This window comes from Tachypleus tridentatus, chromosome 6 (genome assembly GCF_004210375.1).
Source record: "Tachypleus tridentatus isolate NWPU-2018 chromosome 6, ASM421037v1, whole genome shotgun sequence".
Lineage (NCBI taxonomy): Eukaryota > Metazoa > Arthropoda > Merostomata > Xiphosura > Limulidae > Tachypleus > Tachypleus tridentatus.
The window spans coordinates 107,468,056-107,485,245 of NC_134830.1; the positions used below are offsets into that span (position 1 = coordinate 107,468,056).

The 17,190-nt window shown below is 34.1% G+C and overlaps 1 protein-coding gene across 1 annotated transcript in view; it reads right to left on the reverse strand.

The window, feature by feature from the left end:
- Window positions 1-4,577: 4,577 nt before the first annotated feature.
- The window catches only part of LOC143253263 (beta-secretase 1-like), a 77,160-nt gene continuing 64,547 nt past the window's right edge, over window positions 4,578-17,190 (reverse strand). The window contains exon 11 of the mRNA XM_076506829.1: window positions 4,578-4,729. Within this exon, the coding sequence (XP_076362944.1) occupies window positions 4,692-4,729 (38 nt within the window). The 3' untranslated portion in view covers window positions 4,578-4,691. The remainder of the gene's footprint in view (window positions 4,730-17,190) is intronic.

Below are 17,190 nucleotides of genomic sequence, written 5' to 3' on the forward strand. Positions count from 1 at the left end.
ACCAACCTGGCCATGCTGGACCAGGAATGTGATTTTTCTCATATATTTTACACCTATCAGTTTATAATGTCCTTTAAACGGTAACTTTTAAACAATAACAGCTATTTTAAGGAGCATGTGGATTAGAAGTTTCGAGGATGATAATTTTGGCAAAAAAAACTTTATGAAGTCAAAACCTACATTTTTTTTAATGGAGAGAAGAAAGTAAACCACCAAGAAGTTGCCCGTAAAAGAAGTCAGTAGCTACCAACATCTCATTTATGATTCAACTATAGCCCACATCTCAGGTTGCATACTTTCCCGCAATACTACGGATATCAATTTACTTGTTTCGTGATGACAGGAAACTCACTTGAAGTAAAAATGTATCTCAGGACGGTTGGTATGGGTATTAACACTTTTACTAAAATAAAGAAGAAACAACGTTTTGACCTGAAGATGACCTACGAAGGTCGAAATGTTGTTCTCTGCTTTATTTTGGTAAAAATGTTAATACCCATACCAGCCGTTCTGAGATACAGTTTGTTTGTTTGTTGGGAATTAAGAAGAAAGCTAGACAATAGGCTATCTGTGCTCTTTCCACCATGAGTATCAAAGCCTGGTTTCTATCGCTGTGTCACTGGGGGGCCTGTAGCTACCAAATACATAAAATTAAATAAATGAAAATATTAAGTTAAATAATGATACATAACATTAATGTATAAAAGAATAAGTTGGGTTAAAAGGAAAACAAAACGTGTGTTTAAAAGTGACGTATGAATAACCGTAAGGTGTCAATTGTTTTGTTTAAATTTACTCTTTTTTTTCTAGTCTTATTTTGATTATTTATTTTCGAAACAAACAAAACGTATTTAGTTTGATGTGAAATCATGTGGTGTAGTAGGTCAATTATTCAGGTTGCACTGTAAGAATAAACAAACCATTTTCAGTGATATAAAAAAACGAAGTACTGAGTTTAGTTTGTCAAGTTTAGTTCCAGTCTATATAATATCAAAAATATGGCCATCTATACTATAATTCACGTTGAAAGAACTGCAAAACTGTCTGCATTCATCTTTCTTACTGACTTACGTACCAAGGCTTCACAGGTATTCCCGAACAAATGAGTGATTTACATTTGTAACGATGCTCATTAGTGCTTTAAATGGAACAGGGGCCTTTTTTTACTGCTCCTATTTACAACTTAACATTTTATTTGAAAAATATTAATGAATACGCACTGATCTAGTATTTTTGTTTTTTAATTGCATAGGATTTTTCTTATATGACGGAACAAGTGTAAAAATAACATGCACCAAGAGATCTTTCAGAACAACAATTGTAATATGTAATGTGTATCATTTTACAAATAATTTAGAGATGAGAATATTTTATGTCCATTTCAGTGAAAGGAATAGATCCTTTATTATGTGTTTATACAATTATAACAACGTCTCTTAGTTTTATTGAACCTACTTCACTGAAGTAACATTTAGAATCACACAGGTTTTACTATCCTTCTGTGGGCGTCTAGCTGGAATTTACCACAAACTGAATAAGTAAGTTTGTTTCTGTGACTTAAGTTAGTTCACAGTGTTGAATTTATGTCTAAATTTACATTATTCAATCTACTGTTGTTACTGTTATTTCAATACAAGGCTTCATCTTGGGCTATCTACGTTCTATTTATCACAGTGAATCGAGCCCCGGATTTAGTAATGTAAGTCCGCAAACCTACTGCTGACTCACCATGGTACTAATTCATCATATACTTTAGTTATTTGGAGTATTAACAAGATTAAGTATATAACATTAAACGTCATAAATAATAATAACCATATTGAATAAATGTGATAAGCATGTCACATAGATTTATATGTAACCCTTATATTTTGGTACGTAATAATATCGCCATTATTAACTGTAATTATTATTGCAGTAGAAGTTATTACGTAGTTAAAAGCGTTTTTTTATATTTATTACAAAAATGTCCGCGCAGCTACAACTCTTTAACGAATAAACAAATCATTGGGCAAGAGAGAGAAGAAAAAAAAAAACATACTAACGAATTATCTCTTCAGGAATATGATGGTTTATTCAATTGACCTGTATCTTGCATGTTCCATCCTTATCCATGTCAAAAAATACAAAATAATAATAATCGGTTAATCTTAACTGGTAGGTACTGCTTTTATTAGCACAGAGTGGATTATCTACACACTACTCAACGAGTGGAATCAAATCCGAAATTTTAGTATTGTAATTCCGTAAATTTACTGTTGTCTCACTGTTTGTTTGTTTTTGAATATCGCACAAAGCTACTCGAGGGCTATCTGTGCTAGCCGTCCCTAATTTAGCAGTGTAAGACTAGAGGGAAGGCAGCTAGTCATCACCACCCACCGCCAACTCTTGGGCTACTCTTTTACCAACGAATAGTGGGATTGACCGTCACATTATAACGTTCCCATGGCTGAAAGGGCGAACGTGTTTGGCGCGACGGGGATGCGAACCCGCGACCCTCAGATTACGAGTCGCACGCCTTAACACGCTTGGCCATGCCGGGCCGTTGTCTCACTGACGGACATTGATGTGTAATCAAACTGAGCTACCCAAATAGATCAGAACTAAAAACCAATCCAGTAATGAGTATGTATAATTAAATTCGTTGTTCTTACGAGGTGGGCACATAACAAAAGAATTTGTGAAGAGTTATGTTCAATGAAATATCCAGTAAATTCATAAAATAGCATCCCTGAAGTACAGAAAATACTATATACAAATGTTTTTAAAACATCATTAGCATTCTAGCCTTAAACTTAAAACAGTTCTCTCTTAATTAAAAGTCTTAATTAGCCAAAATATTTTTGTGTTAAATAGTATTCCTTTTTTTTCTTATATATATATATATATATCCACATCCAGCTAGGAAACTTTTAAATTTCTTTTGATATCCTAACACAAACAAAAGCTATTGAGAGAGTTGGGGAAGTCATGGTATTTGGGTCAGGGACTTTCGAACAATGTTTTGCCGTCAGGATCCTTCAAACAAATCTCTAGGTCATTCCAAGTTACTTTAGAGACATTACAGAAAAAAAATCGGAAATGAACATTTAAGATATTTTTCGGTAAACAGTGAAGCTAACAGTGGGCTAACACTTCTCCAGGGTTTGTTTAAACATTTATGGGGCCTTGGGTAAATATCAGAGGGTTAGGACCCCTTATTTATATTTCCATATTTACAACCCCGATGTATAATATTTATTTCAAAGCAATGTCTTGCTTACCTTTTGACTTAGAGATATTTTCGATTCAGCACGCTATGTAAGATTTGTGAGACGACTTTTGGTCACGGTTGTCCGTTGCAAGTTTTTGATCAGCTTCATTTTAGAAAAAAGATCGTTTACCAGAACAGTTAGTGACCATTAGTGTGAAACGGATTTTTAAAGCAACTTTCACATTAGGAAAAATAACCTGAACATCATTGTCGAGTATTAAATTATACATAACATTTTTTTCAGATTGCGGTCTTCTTTTTCTTCTGGTCCAAAAGAACAGAAAAGAATGGTTAAAAATTAATTTTAATGAAAAGTTACTGTCCAAACCATGTTTTGTAAGAGCCAGGCAACTTATATGCAGCAATTTTATTGAAAGCAGGGTTCTTCGTTAGAAAGTTTATAAAAAATCCAAATAGATCACATACTTCGATTGAGGCTGCTATCCGATATTACAAGCCTTTCGAATCACTGCTGAAGATCTTACTACGGTTTTCGTTTCTTATCCTTTATGCCCTGTTGGCTCATGAAAAGTTAGAAAGCATGGTCGTTGTGCATCATTGACTGATGTGATAAATCCATTATTTCGTAATTGTTGAAGTGTTTTGTGTACTGATGCATCTCGTTCCTTGACCCAGTATTCCCCTCATTTCTGTAGTAGGTAGTTTGAGTCACATGCGTGTGTGTTTATAGCAAATCCATATCGGGTTTTCTACTGTTTCCATCAAGAGGAAAAGAACTCCTGATTTTAGTATTGTAAATCTGTAGACATACCGCTGTTCCATCGATGAATATAGGGCCACATACCAATATTAAACATGAAACCTGGTTGTCTCACTTCGATGTTCACTCCATTTAGTCCATCTGATGTAAGAACAGCTTAAGGGGGGGTATCTATCAAAAGATCCATGTATGTCATTTTCAGAAGGAGGTCCAGGTGTTTCACGTTGTGCAAAAGTACCACTTAGAAAGTAATTAAGTTTTGGATGTTTCAACAATTCTTTCCTTCAGAACCTACTTTTTCTTTCATTCCACTCGAAGACTTCATCAGGATGAAATGTGCAACTCGTTATTTGCTTCTCAGACAACTTAGATCTTAAACAAAAACAACAAAAAAGGGAAAATATGGGTATACGTATATATAACTACACTGGCAAAGTGGCTTTAATTTATTTATTACAATAAATTAGTCCTGTTTTCTACCTGTTGTCCTTCCCAGCATGCAAAGGAAATTACAAAAGAATTATTGGAGAAGATATCAAATCTGTCAATTTGATGCCATTTGACAAAGATACTACAAGAGTGATTAAATAAATCAAATGATTTTCTTATTCCCTTTTTCTTGTGCGTGAGGTGGGCCCTGGGTAAGTGCCTCTTTTGCCCATTGGATAAAACGGCCCTAGACTTTCGAAACATTGGAGCTACAGCCTTATATCTTCCTCACTTCATGGATGCGCCCCTGGTTCTTATGTTCTTACCTATAAAAATTAAAATGTACTGTTAGCAATATTTTCGACAGTGATCCTGATAATATCTGACAAGACTCAGCCAGCTTATGAGATTTAAATTAATATTATATCCAGACATCAAAATGATAATGCAAAAGATAATGATAAAAGAAATATGGAAGTAAAAAAATGAAAGGTTTGTTTGGGAATTTCGCACAAAGCTACTCGAGGGCTATCTGTGCTAGCCGTCCCTAATTTAGCAGTGTAAGACTAGAGGGAAGGCAGCTAGTCATCACCACCCACCGCCAACTCTTGGGCTACTCTTTGCCAACGAATAGTGGGATTGACCGTCACATTATACACCCCCACGGCTAGGAGGGCGAGCATGTTTAGTGCGACGCGGGCGCGAACCCGCGACCCTCGGAGTACGAGTCGCACGCCTTACGCGCTAGGCCATGCCGGGCCAAAAATGAAAGGTATAATACACATTAAATTTCTCTGTCAATATTGTTATTGAAAGTAACGATAAAGAAAGAATAGCGTACAATTTACTTACGAAACACATAAATACTACTAGTGGTTTGTTTCATGCACTATTGTAGATTTATCGTTCTCTGAAGAGTTATGCATCCATAAACACCAAATATTTATATAATATTCCCTGACAATGCCTTACGAGTATGAAAGCACGTTAAGTGGTTCCATTGGTAACTTCGGAGTAGCTTGGCAACGGAGATAAGTACCACGACACATGTTTCTTTTTTTTTTGTTATAGAGTACGAAAGCAAGACAGCGGAGATAATACAAAAACAACAAAACTAATGCATATGATGATGCAAGATTATAAATAACAAATAAAATCAGTAACATAGTCGTACAATAAATAAATATAATAATGATATTATAATTAAAATATTTTAAGTTATACGAAACGAAAAGAAAAATAATACATTAAACATACTACAACGAGTGTCTAACACAACTAACCCTTATCACATTACAACAGCACGAACTAGTAAATTAAAATCTCGCAATAACAATAATAAGACTTAGAAAAAAATATAAAAACAACGGAAAATACGACAAGTAAACACATTAGCAAAAATGAATAACCAAAACAAAAATTTCCAGAGGAAATCGATTTGCAGCTTGCATTCATGAATATCTGGCTAGAAGAAAGTACGGTAAAAAATTTGTCAAATTTTATGAGTCTTAAAAACAATTAGAAATAAAAATGTATCTCAGAACGGCTGGTATGGGTATTAACACTTTTACTAATAAAGCAGAGAACAATTTTTCGACCTTCTTAGGTCATCTTCAAGTTAATAAAGAATTAGAAATCATGTTACTCATTTTCAATTATGGCTTTTCATATGAAGTTACGAATATTTGTTCACCTTATTTCTTTTTTTTTCATATAGAGAATTCTACTTTTATTTTATTATGGCTTTGTTTACCATTGGATTATTATTCGTTAAATTATGTTGTTCAACTATACACTTTCAGTTATATTAAAGCATTAACTCACCTTCTAGCTAGAGCACATTTAATTCTTGTATGTTTGTATTATGAAATTGACACAAGCTTCCCCTAGCGGCGAAGTACAAATTTTAATATTGTGAAAGGTTATGTAAATTAAATAGTCACATAAGATATAACCTATTAGTCTAGCCATTAAACAAAAGCTCTTCCTTGATCTTAAACAAGTTAGTTCACGAGATATAGTTAGAATGAATTATTGATGATGGTTGTTCCATATTGTTATTGATCTTGAGATGTGGTTTACCTTTCAAAAGTGATTGTGTTATAGGTTCTTATATCTTTGTTTCAGTAATATCATATATACATATATGTGTGCAGCGTTTCTTAGATAACATATTTATTTAGAGTATTTTGCACCATTTATATCACTAGTCATTCTCTGCTCTATACGTCCTTGTGTAACACAGCACAAAGTTCAGCAAAATAGATATTTACATAAACTGAACTGGACACTATTGTACAAGTAGTAAGCTGTTCTTATTTCAGCACCTGCTCAGTTCTAAGCTAATCGGAAACGAAAAGGAAGTATAAGTGAAATGATTTTATTTTATAGGGTTTAGTTTTAAGAAAAATTGCAATTTACATGTGGATCTACTTGTACATGTGATAAATTAGAAGATCATTTTGAGAAGGTGAACCTGATTGCGCGTAAAAGCTGTAACCAGCAGGAAAGTAACTGGCAGTCGTAGTTGGGTTTTCTTTGAGACCATGTAAAGTCTTTGAAACACAGCTCAGAAAATTTAAATGACAACTTTAAAACGCCATTTTCATTAACTTTGCTGCCCTGAGGTTAACTGAAATCCAGTTACGACTACTCTGCTAGTGACACTAGTGCTGAGGATGCAGAAAAACACAGGTTATATGGACTTATTTGCAGTATACTCTCAACTGTAGAGGTAATGCCAATTTTATGGTTTGTTTGAATGGCATATATTGTAAATAGGCGTTCAGCTGATATTCGATTTCGTTAACATACTGATAAGGTGTTGTCTGTAAAAATAGCAAAATTTCACTGGTCATTTCAAATAATGTTTTAAATATGTACTTTATTTAAAAGTACTTTAAAATTAAAAGTAAGTTAATTTTATATGAAAAGTTAGATTATGAATGACAACTGATTGATTTTCCTTATAGTTACTATTGCTCCTGTTGAAGTTAGCATTTGTTTGCAGAAAAAGCTATTTGATGGGATGTTTTTAGGATTACATTTATACTTGCATGTCTATCACTAGATGAAAACATGTCACTTACTGTGAAAAAAAGTTTTTTGGCAGGAATAATATTTTATAAGAGACACGAGACTAATTGCAATTAAGTTTTGTGTTGTTAAATGTTTAAGTTTCACTTTTTAACTGCATATCGTGTACTTATGCAATCAAACAAGGTGGAACCCATTAGTAGTAACTAATGTTTCATAGTCTCGGTATTTATATATTTAGGTCATAGTTATCCGTATTTTTCGCTGAGAAGTAACTTTCTCTGAAAGCAGCTTTAGTCCTCATTGATTTGTTTAGAACATCAAGAATGAATCTGAAAGATCTATCAGGACGTAAAATGGACTTTACAATCTTCACTTAGAAAAATTACCATTTTATCTCACTGTAAACAAAGACACAGGCTCGAAAAATAAGAAAGTGTTACCATTATGGTAAGTTATTATCCATCTAAACTTCAAAATAGAACGTATTTTATCAGTGATGGAATCGGAGTAAATGCAAAAACTCTATATAAGATAACGTAATCATATTTCAGAATTTAATATATCTTCTAAAGGGCTCTTGTAGTGTTACGAAAGGCCAGAAATCTGGTTTAGAATGATCTTTATAACTATTTCAAGGGATCCCATGAAATGTGTGAGTAATTAACAGAAGTATGCATGCTTATCAATATAAAATTTACAATGTTTATGTTATGATTTAAATATTGACATTGATTTTACTCGTGATCCGTATCTGGCCTTTCAATTTGCATTATTTCATAAAGCTTTATTTTGTTTCAACCCTTGGCAAAAAAGGTGTTAAATAAACCTTTACATTCACCATAGCTTCTTTTCAACTATTTAACCATTCATTTTCTTCCCTCTCTCTTGGAGTCACAAACTGTTGAAAACCGCACATCCTCAAAGCCACGTTATTCATAAAAAGAAAAATGTTGGATTCATAATTCATTTTGTTACTGAGTTTCAGCTCTAAAGTTCACAAGTCTAAATACATCCATAAAGCAATCGAAAAGCTTTTCTTCACATATAAAGAGGATACACACAAAAATGAGACCAGCAATAATTAACTGATATTTGCTGTAATTGATGAATTGTGGATGCTTCAGTAAATTACAGCTTCTACAAGAACATCACTTCTCTTATGAGATGCAGTGAAAAGGTTGTACATTTTCTCCAAGAGACAAGGCAATTACTTAGCCAACAATGAAACGTTTCATACAAGGAGATTCAGTGCGTGGTTAAATTGCCAAATGTAGAAGCAGTCTGGATTTTACTTCTGACAGTAATGTAAACATTGTCATACAAGTCATGGGTCAACTCCTTTAGCAGCAAGAGTAATCTTCTAAATATTGAATAAACTGTAAAAAAGTCCATATATACAATTTCAGATGATTGTTCACGATGTATAAATAAGCTCTTAATATACCAGATTACAATCAATCTTGGTCTTGATAAGCAAATACCAGTAGTCCAATACATGGTAATACTGAGACATCCCATCTCTTAAACTGCAGTTGCTACTGTTTAACATATTCTAAATAATTTTATTTTGTGATTGAAGGCTCAATAAAGTAAGGAGTGAACAGTAGCTACCATGCAAATAAGTCAGATATTTTGTCTTCTTTTTATCCATAAGTTTTTTAAATGTTCACTAAGCAGCCTGTGATCTTTAGAAAATTGATGGTAAATATCCATTAAGACTGATCCTCTCTTTCTTAGGTAAACAGTTTCATAATGAAGTGTCAATTTTTAGAATAATTAAAATGTTTTATCCCCACGTTTAAATACAAATAAGATTTAAATCACCTTTCAAAATACAAATTCTATTCCGATCTAAAGACCGATTACCTACAACTGTTCCAGGATCGTATATAAATACGTGTGGTAGCTCTAATGCCACCTACATTGGCAAAACTATACGCCAATAATACCAATTGGGTCTTAAAAATACCAGCAAAGGCCAGTACATTCCTCTCACTCATGAATTTTTCATGGTGAAATGGAAAGAAAAATGCATTGGTATTTGTGATGATAACCATTGCCTGGTACGTTTTTCATTCGACTAGATGTAGTATTTACAGTTATATTTAACGGTTGCATAAATACTCTAATTGCCATTTAAATTAAACTTATTTGTTTAACAGAAAGAAAAACGTCTTTACTAACGCTACATATATCATTATATTTAATGTGAGCAACTTCTTAGTAAAAGTGTTCAGAATGAGTTTAATCAATACTTTGTATGTATTGTAGCCACTGTGAAGGGATATTTATTCGCGTTTTTAGAGAAAGCGAATTTAGATTAGTTTTCACTGTAATGTAAATAAATATATCTTTGCACAAAATCTAATAACATCGATAAAATTAACAATTCCATTATGTCTAACGAGACTGTTGAATTGCGGCTTATAATTTTATTTACTTGTCTTAGTTTCACAAAAATTGCAGATTTTAAACAATCATTTAATATTCATATTTAAGTTTCAAATATTGTAAAATGTCATAGTTCACTACTACAAATTAACCTAAATAACAACAGAAAGTATATTTGAATTTAACTACTTTTCTTTAATATTTCCAAATATCACGATGAATCATCTACCAAATAACCAGCTTGTGCTATTTTTGCTTTGACATTTTCCATGAGACATGCATTATGTTTTCATATAAAACTACCTAACGTTAAAATATGGTAGATATTAAGTTCCAGATGATATTAAGGTATTGTATGTTGCTAGCTATGAAAAAAATGCTGTTGCTTTACAAAAGGATTTAGATAAAAATAAATGACGGATGGGTTTTAATTATAATAAATGCAATATAGTGCATGCAGGCTATTTGAATTATAATTTGAATGGGAATAACCTTAACAGTGTCATGAAAAAAAGGGATCTTGATGTAAGAGTTGATCTGTCTCTTAAGCCATCCAAGCAATGTGCAATTGCTAGTTGTAGGGCAAATAGAATTTTGAGTTGTGTCTATAAAAATATTGAGTAAAATCTAAAGAGGTTATAATTTCATTGTATTGGTTACTGATTAGGCCACATTTAGAGTATTGTGTTCAATTTTAGATTTCTTACTTTTACTTTATGAAGGACATTGAATTGTTGGAAAGGGTTCATAGAAAGAATACTAGAATGGTACTTGGGATGGAGGGGTTACCATATGAGAGGAGGATGAAATCTCTCAATTTGTTTTCTCTTAAAAAAAAAGAAGAGTTAGAGGGGATCTGATTAAGATTGTAAAGGGAATTGCAAGCAATAATGCATCTGTTTTTTTCATACTTAACAGTGAGCATAGTGGAATTGGGGGACATGTGTATAAATTTTGGCAGGGTTAGAGTCATCTTCAACTAAGACAGTTGAATTTTCTAACTTTGTAATGGCCTTTGTAATGAAATGCTTTAAGGTGTTGTGGAGGCAGTAAATTTATGATGAAACTTCATAAGTATATGAATAGTAATGGCTGGCTTTAAGAGTTTGTTAAGTTTATTTATTAATAGTTTTACTTTAGTTTAGAAGATGATAGAGCAAAGATGGACTAAAATGTCCAAAAAAATTATGTTAATAATAACCACCATCTTTGTGTTATTCCCATCAAAGTAAAAAATACATTGAAATTTTACAGCTTAAAATAAAATAAAGCAAAATAAAATATACTTTATCAGAAACATGCAAAACAACATAAATTACACACTTACACCCTTATAATGTGGTACACATTATTATATGAACATTTTTGTCTGAACCAGATATCAGTATATTGAGCTCTATATAGTTTAAATTGAATTGTTTTGATAGTCAAGAATCAGAAAGCATGGAATCAATATAAAGTATTTGTATAGATTGACTTTTTAATTATAATAAATTATTGGTCAACAATTTAAACAAGTAAAAAATACCCAATACTAACTAGATGATTTATGAAGAAGCAATTTCCTATTGAAATATTTGTAGTAGCTGACAGACCATTAAGTGAAACATCAAAATATCATAAAACATCTAACTATCACTCAAGCATATATCAACTGGAATAGATTGGTAAATACCAATAAAGGATTTGTCATACATTTCAAGTTGCTAATATCTATTTAGATATTTTAATGTCTTTTAAAGAACATTTATTTCAACATTCAACTGGAATAATTACTATACATTTTTTAAAGTCTAATCATGACTAAACAAACTTTTATAATATAAACAATTGTAAAAATTTTAACAGTAAACTCTTGATTTCTTATTACAAAGGCCTTTAATTACTCTTCACTCCTGGGTGCAAATATATTGTACTAAGCACTTTTTATATCAATAAACATTACACTCTTCAAAAATAATTAGAATAAAAAGAAAATATGTTATAAACAATTTTATTCAAATTCACTGTAAAATATACAGATTGTGAAATATTTCATACTTTACTATACAGAAAATCCATTATGTGGGATTGTATTAGGATTTATCAGAATTAGATAGTTTGATTGCAGTAATTATTAGTATGGCAACTGAAAATTCTCCATAGTGTACATGGACTATTTTGCTGTGGAATTTTCCCCAAGAAAACCCCATGAAAAAGGGAACATTTTCACTTTCTTTTACAGACTTTATTTTTATCTCCAGAATTGGCTGGTTCAATTACAGTAATTTTTTGTATTGTAGCTAGGAACTGTCTAGTGGTGTATATGAGCTATTTTAAGATTTGTCCCTAAGAAGAAAGGTAAGAAACCCTTTGAATTAGGAACAATTTCTCTTATGGCTTTGAATTTAAAGGCATAAATACTTAGTCAATTAGTACCTACCACAAAGTAGAATATGTAAGTTAGAATCTACTGAGGCCAATAGGGGTTCAATAAAAAAGCAGGAAGTGGAAATTACCTCACATAGTACTTTATATACATTTTTTTCTCTCTTAACAGAACTCTAAGCTAATGTTATTAATAATGTACAAATGTAAAATTTATGAACACTTATTTTTCATGTTTACATTTAATCAAAGTTCCTTATACAATGAAAGCAAAACTGAAAAGTATTTGCCACATTATTTAATTCTGAAAAAACCAAAATCAGATAATTGTGAAAAATTAACACTGAAAAAACAAAATTATTGAAGATCCAATATCTTATTGTAAAATGTAAATTTGGTAAATAGCAATTTTGGAGATGGTTCTAATATTGTATTATTTTCAATAACATAAACTTTTAATATATCATATTAAAAGAAACATACTTCTAACTATGTCGTAATCATATACATATATTTCCTTTATTACTATATAGACATTTTTTACCACTGTACATACATGAAATTTTTTTTATAAGTGCAGTTGTTTTACAACTGAACCAATATTTGAAACAAAGAAAGAATTATGCATTTTTGCTTAAATAAAGCTGCTTAATTCCCCTTTTGAAAAACCTTATACTTTCAGAAAGTTGAATATCTAAACAAAAGATATTTGTTAACCAAAGTAACTACAGCTTCTTTATTCTTTCTTCAATAATGACAAAATTTCTTTATGAATAAAATTTAGTGAAAACATTTTGTATAACGAGCTGTACAAAAATGGGTTTATTTTCTCTCCTATTCTTAGAACACTCTCTCATCTACAATTTTCTACATTATTAAAACCTGATTCTAGAAATCCACTAAAAGGGTTAAGTATTTTTTCTTCTAACTTTAACAAAAAGAATACACTAATTTATGTTATAAACCTATTTTACAATATCTAAATAAAAGCAAAGGATTTTTTCATCCTTATCATGTCTGAATTCTAATCAAATAATTACAATAAAAACTAATACAGACAACTGTAATACAGTTTTCTACAGGTTTTTAAGATTATTTATGACACACATCACTGAAATAAAAACACTAAATATAAAATGTACTAACTGTTAGTATATGTTTCATCTTATTAATAATATTAAATTATATACATAAATGGAAATGAAGGTAAAACAAAAAAGTATAAAACCAATGTTGACACCTAGTCTACAATGTTAAGATAGAAGGCAGAGTATAAGAAGTTGTAAGGTATTTACTCAAGCAAAAAGGTAATGATCATAACCCGCCAGGAAGACTAACAGGTAGGTATAAAAACCACCGTCAGTCACCTGAAGTTGGTCTTTCCAGTCCTGGTTCCGGGTTATGAGTCAATATGGCCAGTACTAAAAAGTTAAGTAGTAAAAGTGTGAAATGATATGCAGCAAAAGTATAATAACAACTCGCCAGGACGACTAACGAGTAGTTCAAACGGATAGTTCAAACAGTAGCGTTAGTCACCTGAAATTGGCCTTTCCAGTCTTGGTGTCGAGTTATTTAATGTTCTGACCATTGTCCAATGTCAAATTGAGGGAGAGAGATTAAAACTGTAAAAAAGGAACCACAATTAAAAAGGTGTAATGAATAAATATGCAACAGTTAAATGAGATTAAAAAGATTAATGGCCATTAAAAAATTAAAAACATTATCAAGGTGGACAGAGTCACCATCACCAATAACTGTCCAATGTTACAGACTAACCTGGGAAAAAATATGTTTAAAATATTGCCGTTGTTGAGAATTGTAATGATGGCAAGAAAGTAAAACTTGGCTGATAGTGATTTGAGTGTTACACAAACTACACATTGGTGCATCAGTTCAGATAAAAGAAAATGATGAGTTAAAAAACTGTGACCAATGCGTAGCCTAGTGAGAACAACTTCCTCCTTCCGAACTTTACGGAAGCTAGATGGCCAAAGCCCAATTTCGGGTTTGATTTGAAAAAGTTTGTTGTCACGTTGCTCACTCCAAGTGGACTGCCAGCTGGCATGGAGCCGAGCCTTGAAGACAACACCATAGTCCATGTACGGAATAGGCATAGGAGTGATGGTGCTGAAGCAGACATATTTAGCTGCCATGTCTGCAAGCTCGTTCCCGCGAATACCAACATGGCCTGGTATCCAGCAAAACTGGATTGAAGTAGCTGCTAATGAGAAATGGGCCATTCGGTTTCAAATATCAGCGAGAATAGGATGTGAGCTAACGTGTAGCGATTCCAAGGCAAGTATAGAACTAAGCGAATCAGTATAAATAGTGCAGTTGAAGTACTGCTCAGCTGCAATATGATCCAGGGCAAGAGATATGGCATACAGTTCAGCAGTGAACACAGAAGCTGTAGAAGGGATTCTGCGCGCAACTACTGACCCATAGCAAACCATAGCAGAGCCCACTGAATTACCTGATTTGGAACCGTCTGTATAAATGTGAACTGAATGATTGTTTGAAAGATATTCATTAAATAAAAGACGGTACTTCCAATCTGGAGTATCTGCCTTTTTTAGGTGACTGAAAGAAAGGTAACATTTGGGGGCTGTAATAAGCCATGGTGGGATGGGCCAACCTGTGGAATCTGCAATGTTATCCAAGGACAGACCCAATTCATCCAATTGTGCCTGGATGCGAAGGCCAAACGGAGCAATGACAGATCGTCTGTTCTGAAAAAGTACTGCCAACCGAGGAAGGAAAACACATTTCCAGGTGGGATGCTTTGGTAAGGAATGAAGTTTCGAAGTATATTGTAAAGATAGTTGCAAACGACGAAGGTGTAGAGAAGGTTTATGAGATTCAATGTATATACTTTGAATCGGAGAGGTATGGAAAGCCCCAGTGCAGAGTCGAAGTCCTTGGTGATGAATGGGGTCCAGCATCTTTAAGGCCGAGGGTCTGGCAGAGCCATAGACCATTGATCCATAATCGAGTTTCGATCTAATAAGAGCACGATATACCTTTAACATTGAACAGCGATCTGCCCCCAACTGGTAGAAGAGAGAACACGGAGGATGTTCAGTGCTCTTGTGCATTTGACCCGAAGCTGCTTTAAGTGTGGTATAAAGGTCAGTTTACGATCAAAGATAAGCCCCAAGAACTTGGTCTCCGGGACCACTGGCAGCAAAACTTCACCGATATGAAGTTCAGGATCAGGGTGAATACCCCATCGACGGCAAAAGTGCATGCATACAGTTTTGAGAGAGAGAAATTAAAGCCGTTCGCCAGAGTCCACTTCCATTACACAATTGAGGGCGGTTTGTAGTTGCCGCTCAATATATCTCATGTTTGACGACTGACATGAGATGTGAAAGTCGTCGACATATAGCCCATTCGCAACAGTGAGAGGGAGTTGTTCAGTGATGGCATTTATCTTTATACTGAGGGGTGTAACACTCAATACACAGCCTTGAGGGACTCCAAGTTCCTGTACAAAAGAACGGGAAAGTGTCGAACCCACACAATCTTGGAATCTTCTGTCCATTAAAAATTTTTTAATAAACATGGGTAGATGGCCACATAACCCATATGTATGGAGGTCTCGAAAAACGCCATACCTCCATGTTGTGTCGTAAGCCTTCTCTTTGTCAAAGAATATTGATACAAGATGTTGGCGGTTGAGAAAAGCCTCTCTGATAGATGTTTCAAGACGAATTAGGTGGTCTGTGGTGGAGTGCTGTCGACGAAACACACACTGGGTGGGCGAGAGGAGGTGGTTGGATTCAAGGAACCAAACAAGACAAGCATTAACCATCCTTTCTAATGTCTTACAGAGACAGCTCGTCAAAGCAATTGGACGGTAGTTTGAAGGAATCTTGGGATCTTTCCCTGGCTTAGAGAAAGGTAAAATAATAGCCTGGTGCCAGGCAGCAGGAAAAACATTCTCCTGCCAGATCCGGTTGAAAACAATCAGAAGGACATCAAGAGAAGCAGGAGATAGATGGTGCAGCATGTCATAATGAATATCATCAGGTCCAACAGACGTACTGGCAGACCAATGAAAGGCCATTTTTAGTTCCACCAGGGTAAAGGGACAATTATAGTCAAAGAAACAGTCAGTTCGAAAGGAAAGAGGTGATCGCTCTGCCCGAGTCTTGATGGCCAGGAAGGTGGAGGAACAAGCAGAAGTGCTAGATACCCGTCAAAAGCTTTCACCTAGAGTGTTAGCGACGTTCCAATCATCAGTCACCTCCTGACCATCAGAGAGTAAGATCGAGAGGGGGACAGAATTGTAGTGTCCATTAACCTTTCAAATCCTGTCACATATGATCTTGGAACTGGTGGTAGAAGATATGCTGGTTGTGAACTTAATCCAAGATTCCTTCTGGCTTTGATGTCTTACCCACCTAGCATGTGCACGGGCCCGTTGGAAAGCAACCCGGTTTGAAAGTGTGGGATATCTACGAAAAGTATCCCAGGCCCGCTTTGGAACCTTCCGTGCTAAGTGGCAAGCAGGATTCCACCACGGACGAGGATATCGTGGAAAACGTGTCGAGGTTTTAGGAATACACTGAGCGGCTGCATGTGTATTACAGTCAGTTACCGCTGCTACACACTCGTCTATTGATGGCTGGTTTACGATGGCAGAATCAAGTTCTGCGAGAGCAGTGAAAGTGGACCAGTCTGCCTGGTCCAGCTTCCACCGGGGGCACGCGGGTAGGGTGGCATCGACCACGGCCAGTCTCTCTCAAAAGGATCGGAAAATGATCATTGCCTAGTGGACTACTGTCAACCCTCCATGAAAAATGGGAGAATAATGAAGGGGAGCAAACTGAGAGATCAATAGCGGTAAAGGACTGTCTAGGTGCATGAACGTAAGTGGAAGAACCAGTATTGAAAAGAGAAAGATTGTGTTCAGAGAGCATCCGCTCTACAGATTGGCCCCTCCCATCAATAATAGCACTTCCCCAGAGGGGATGATGTCCATTAA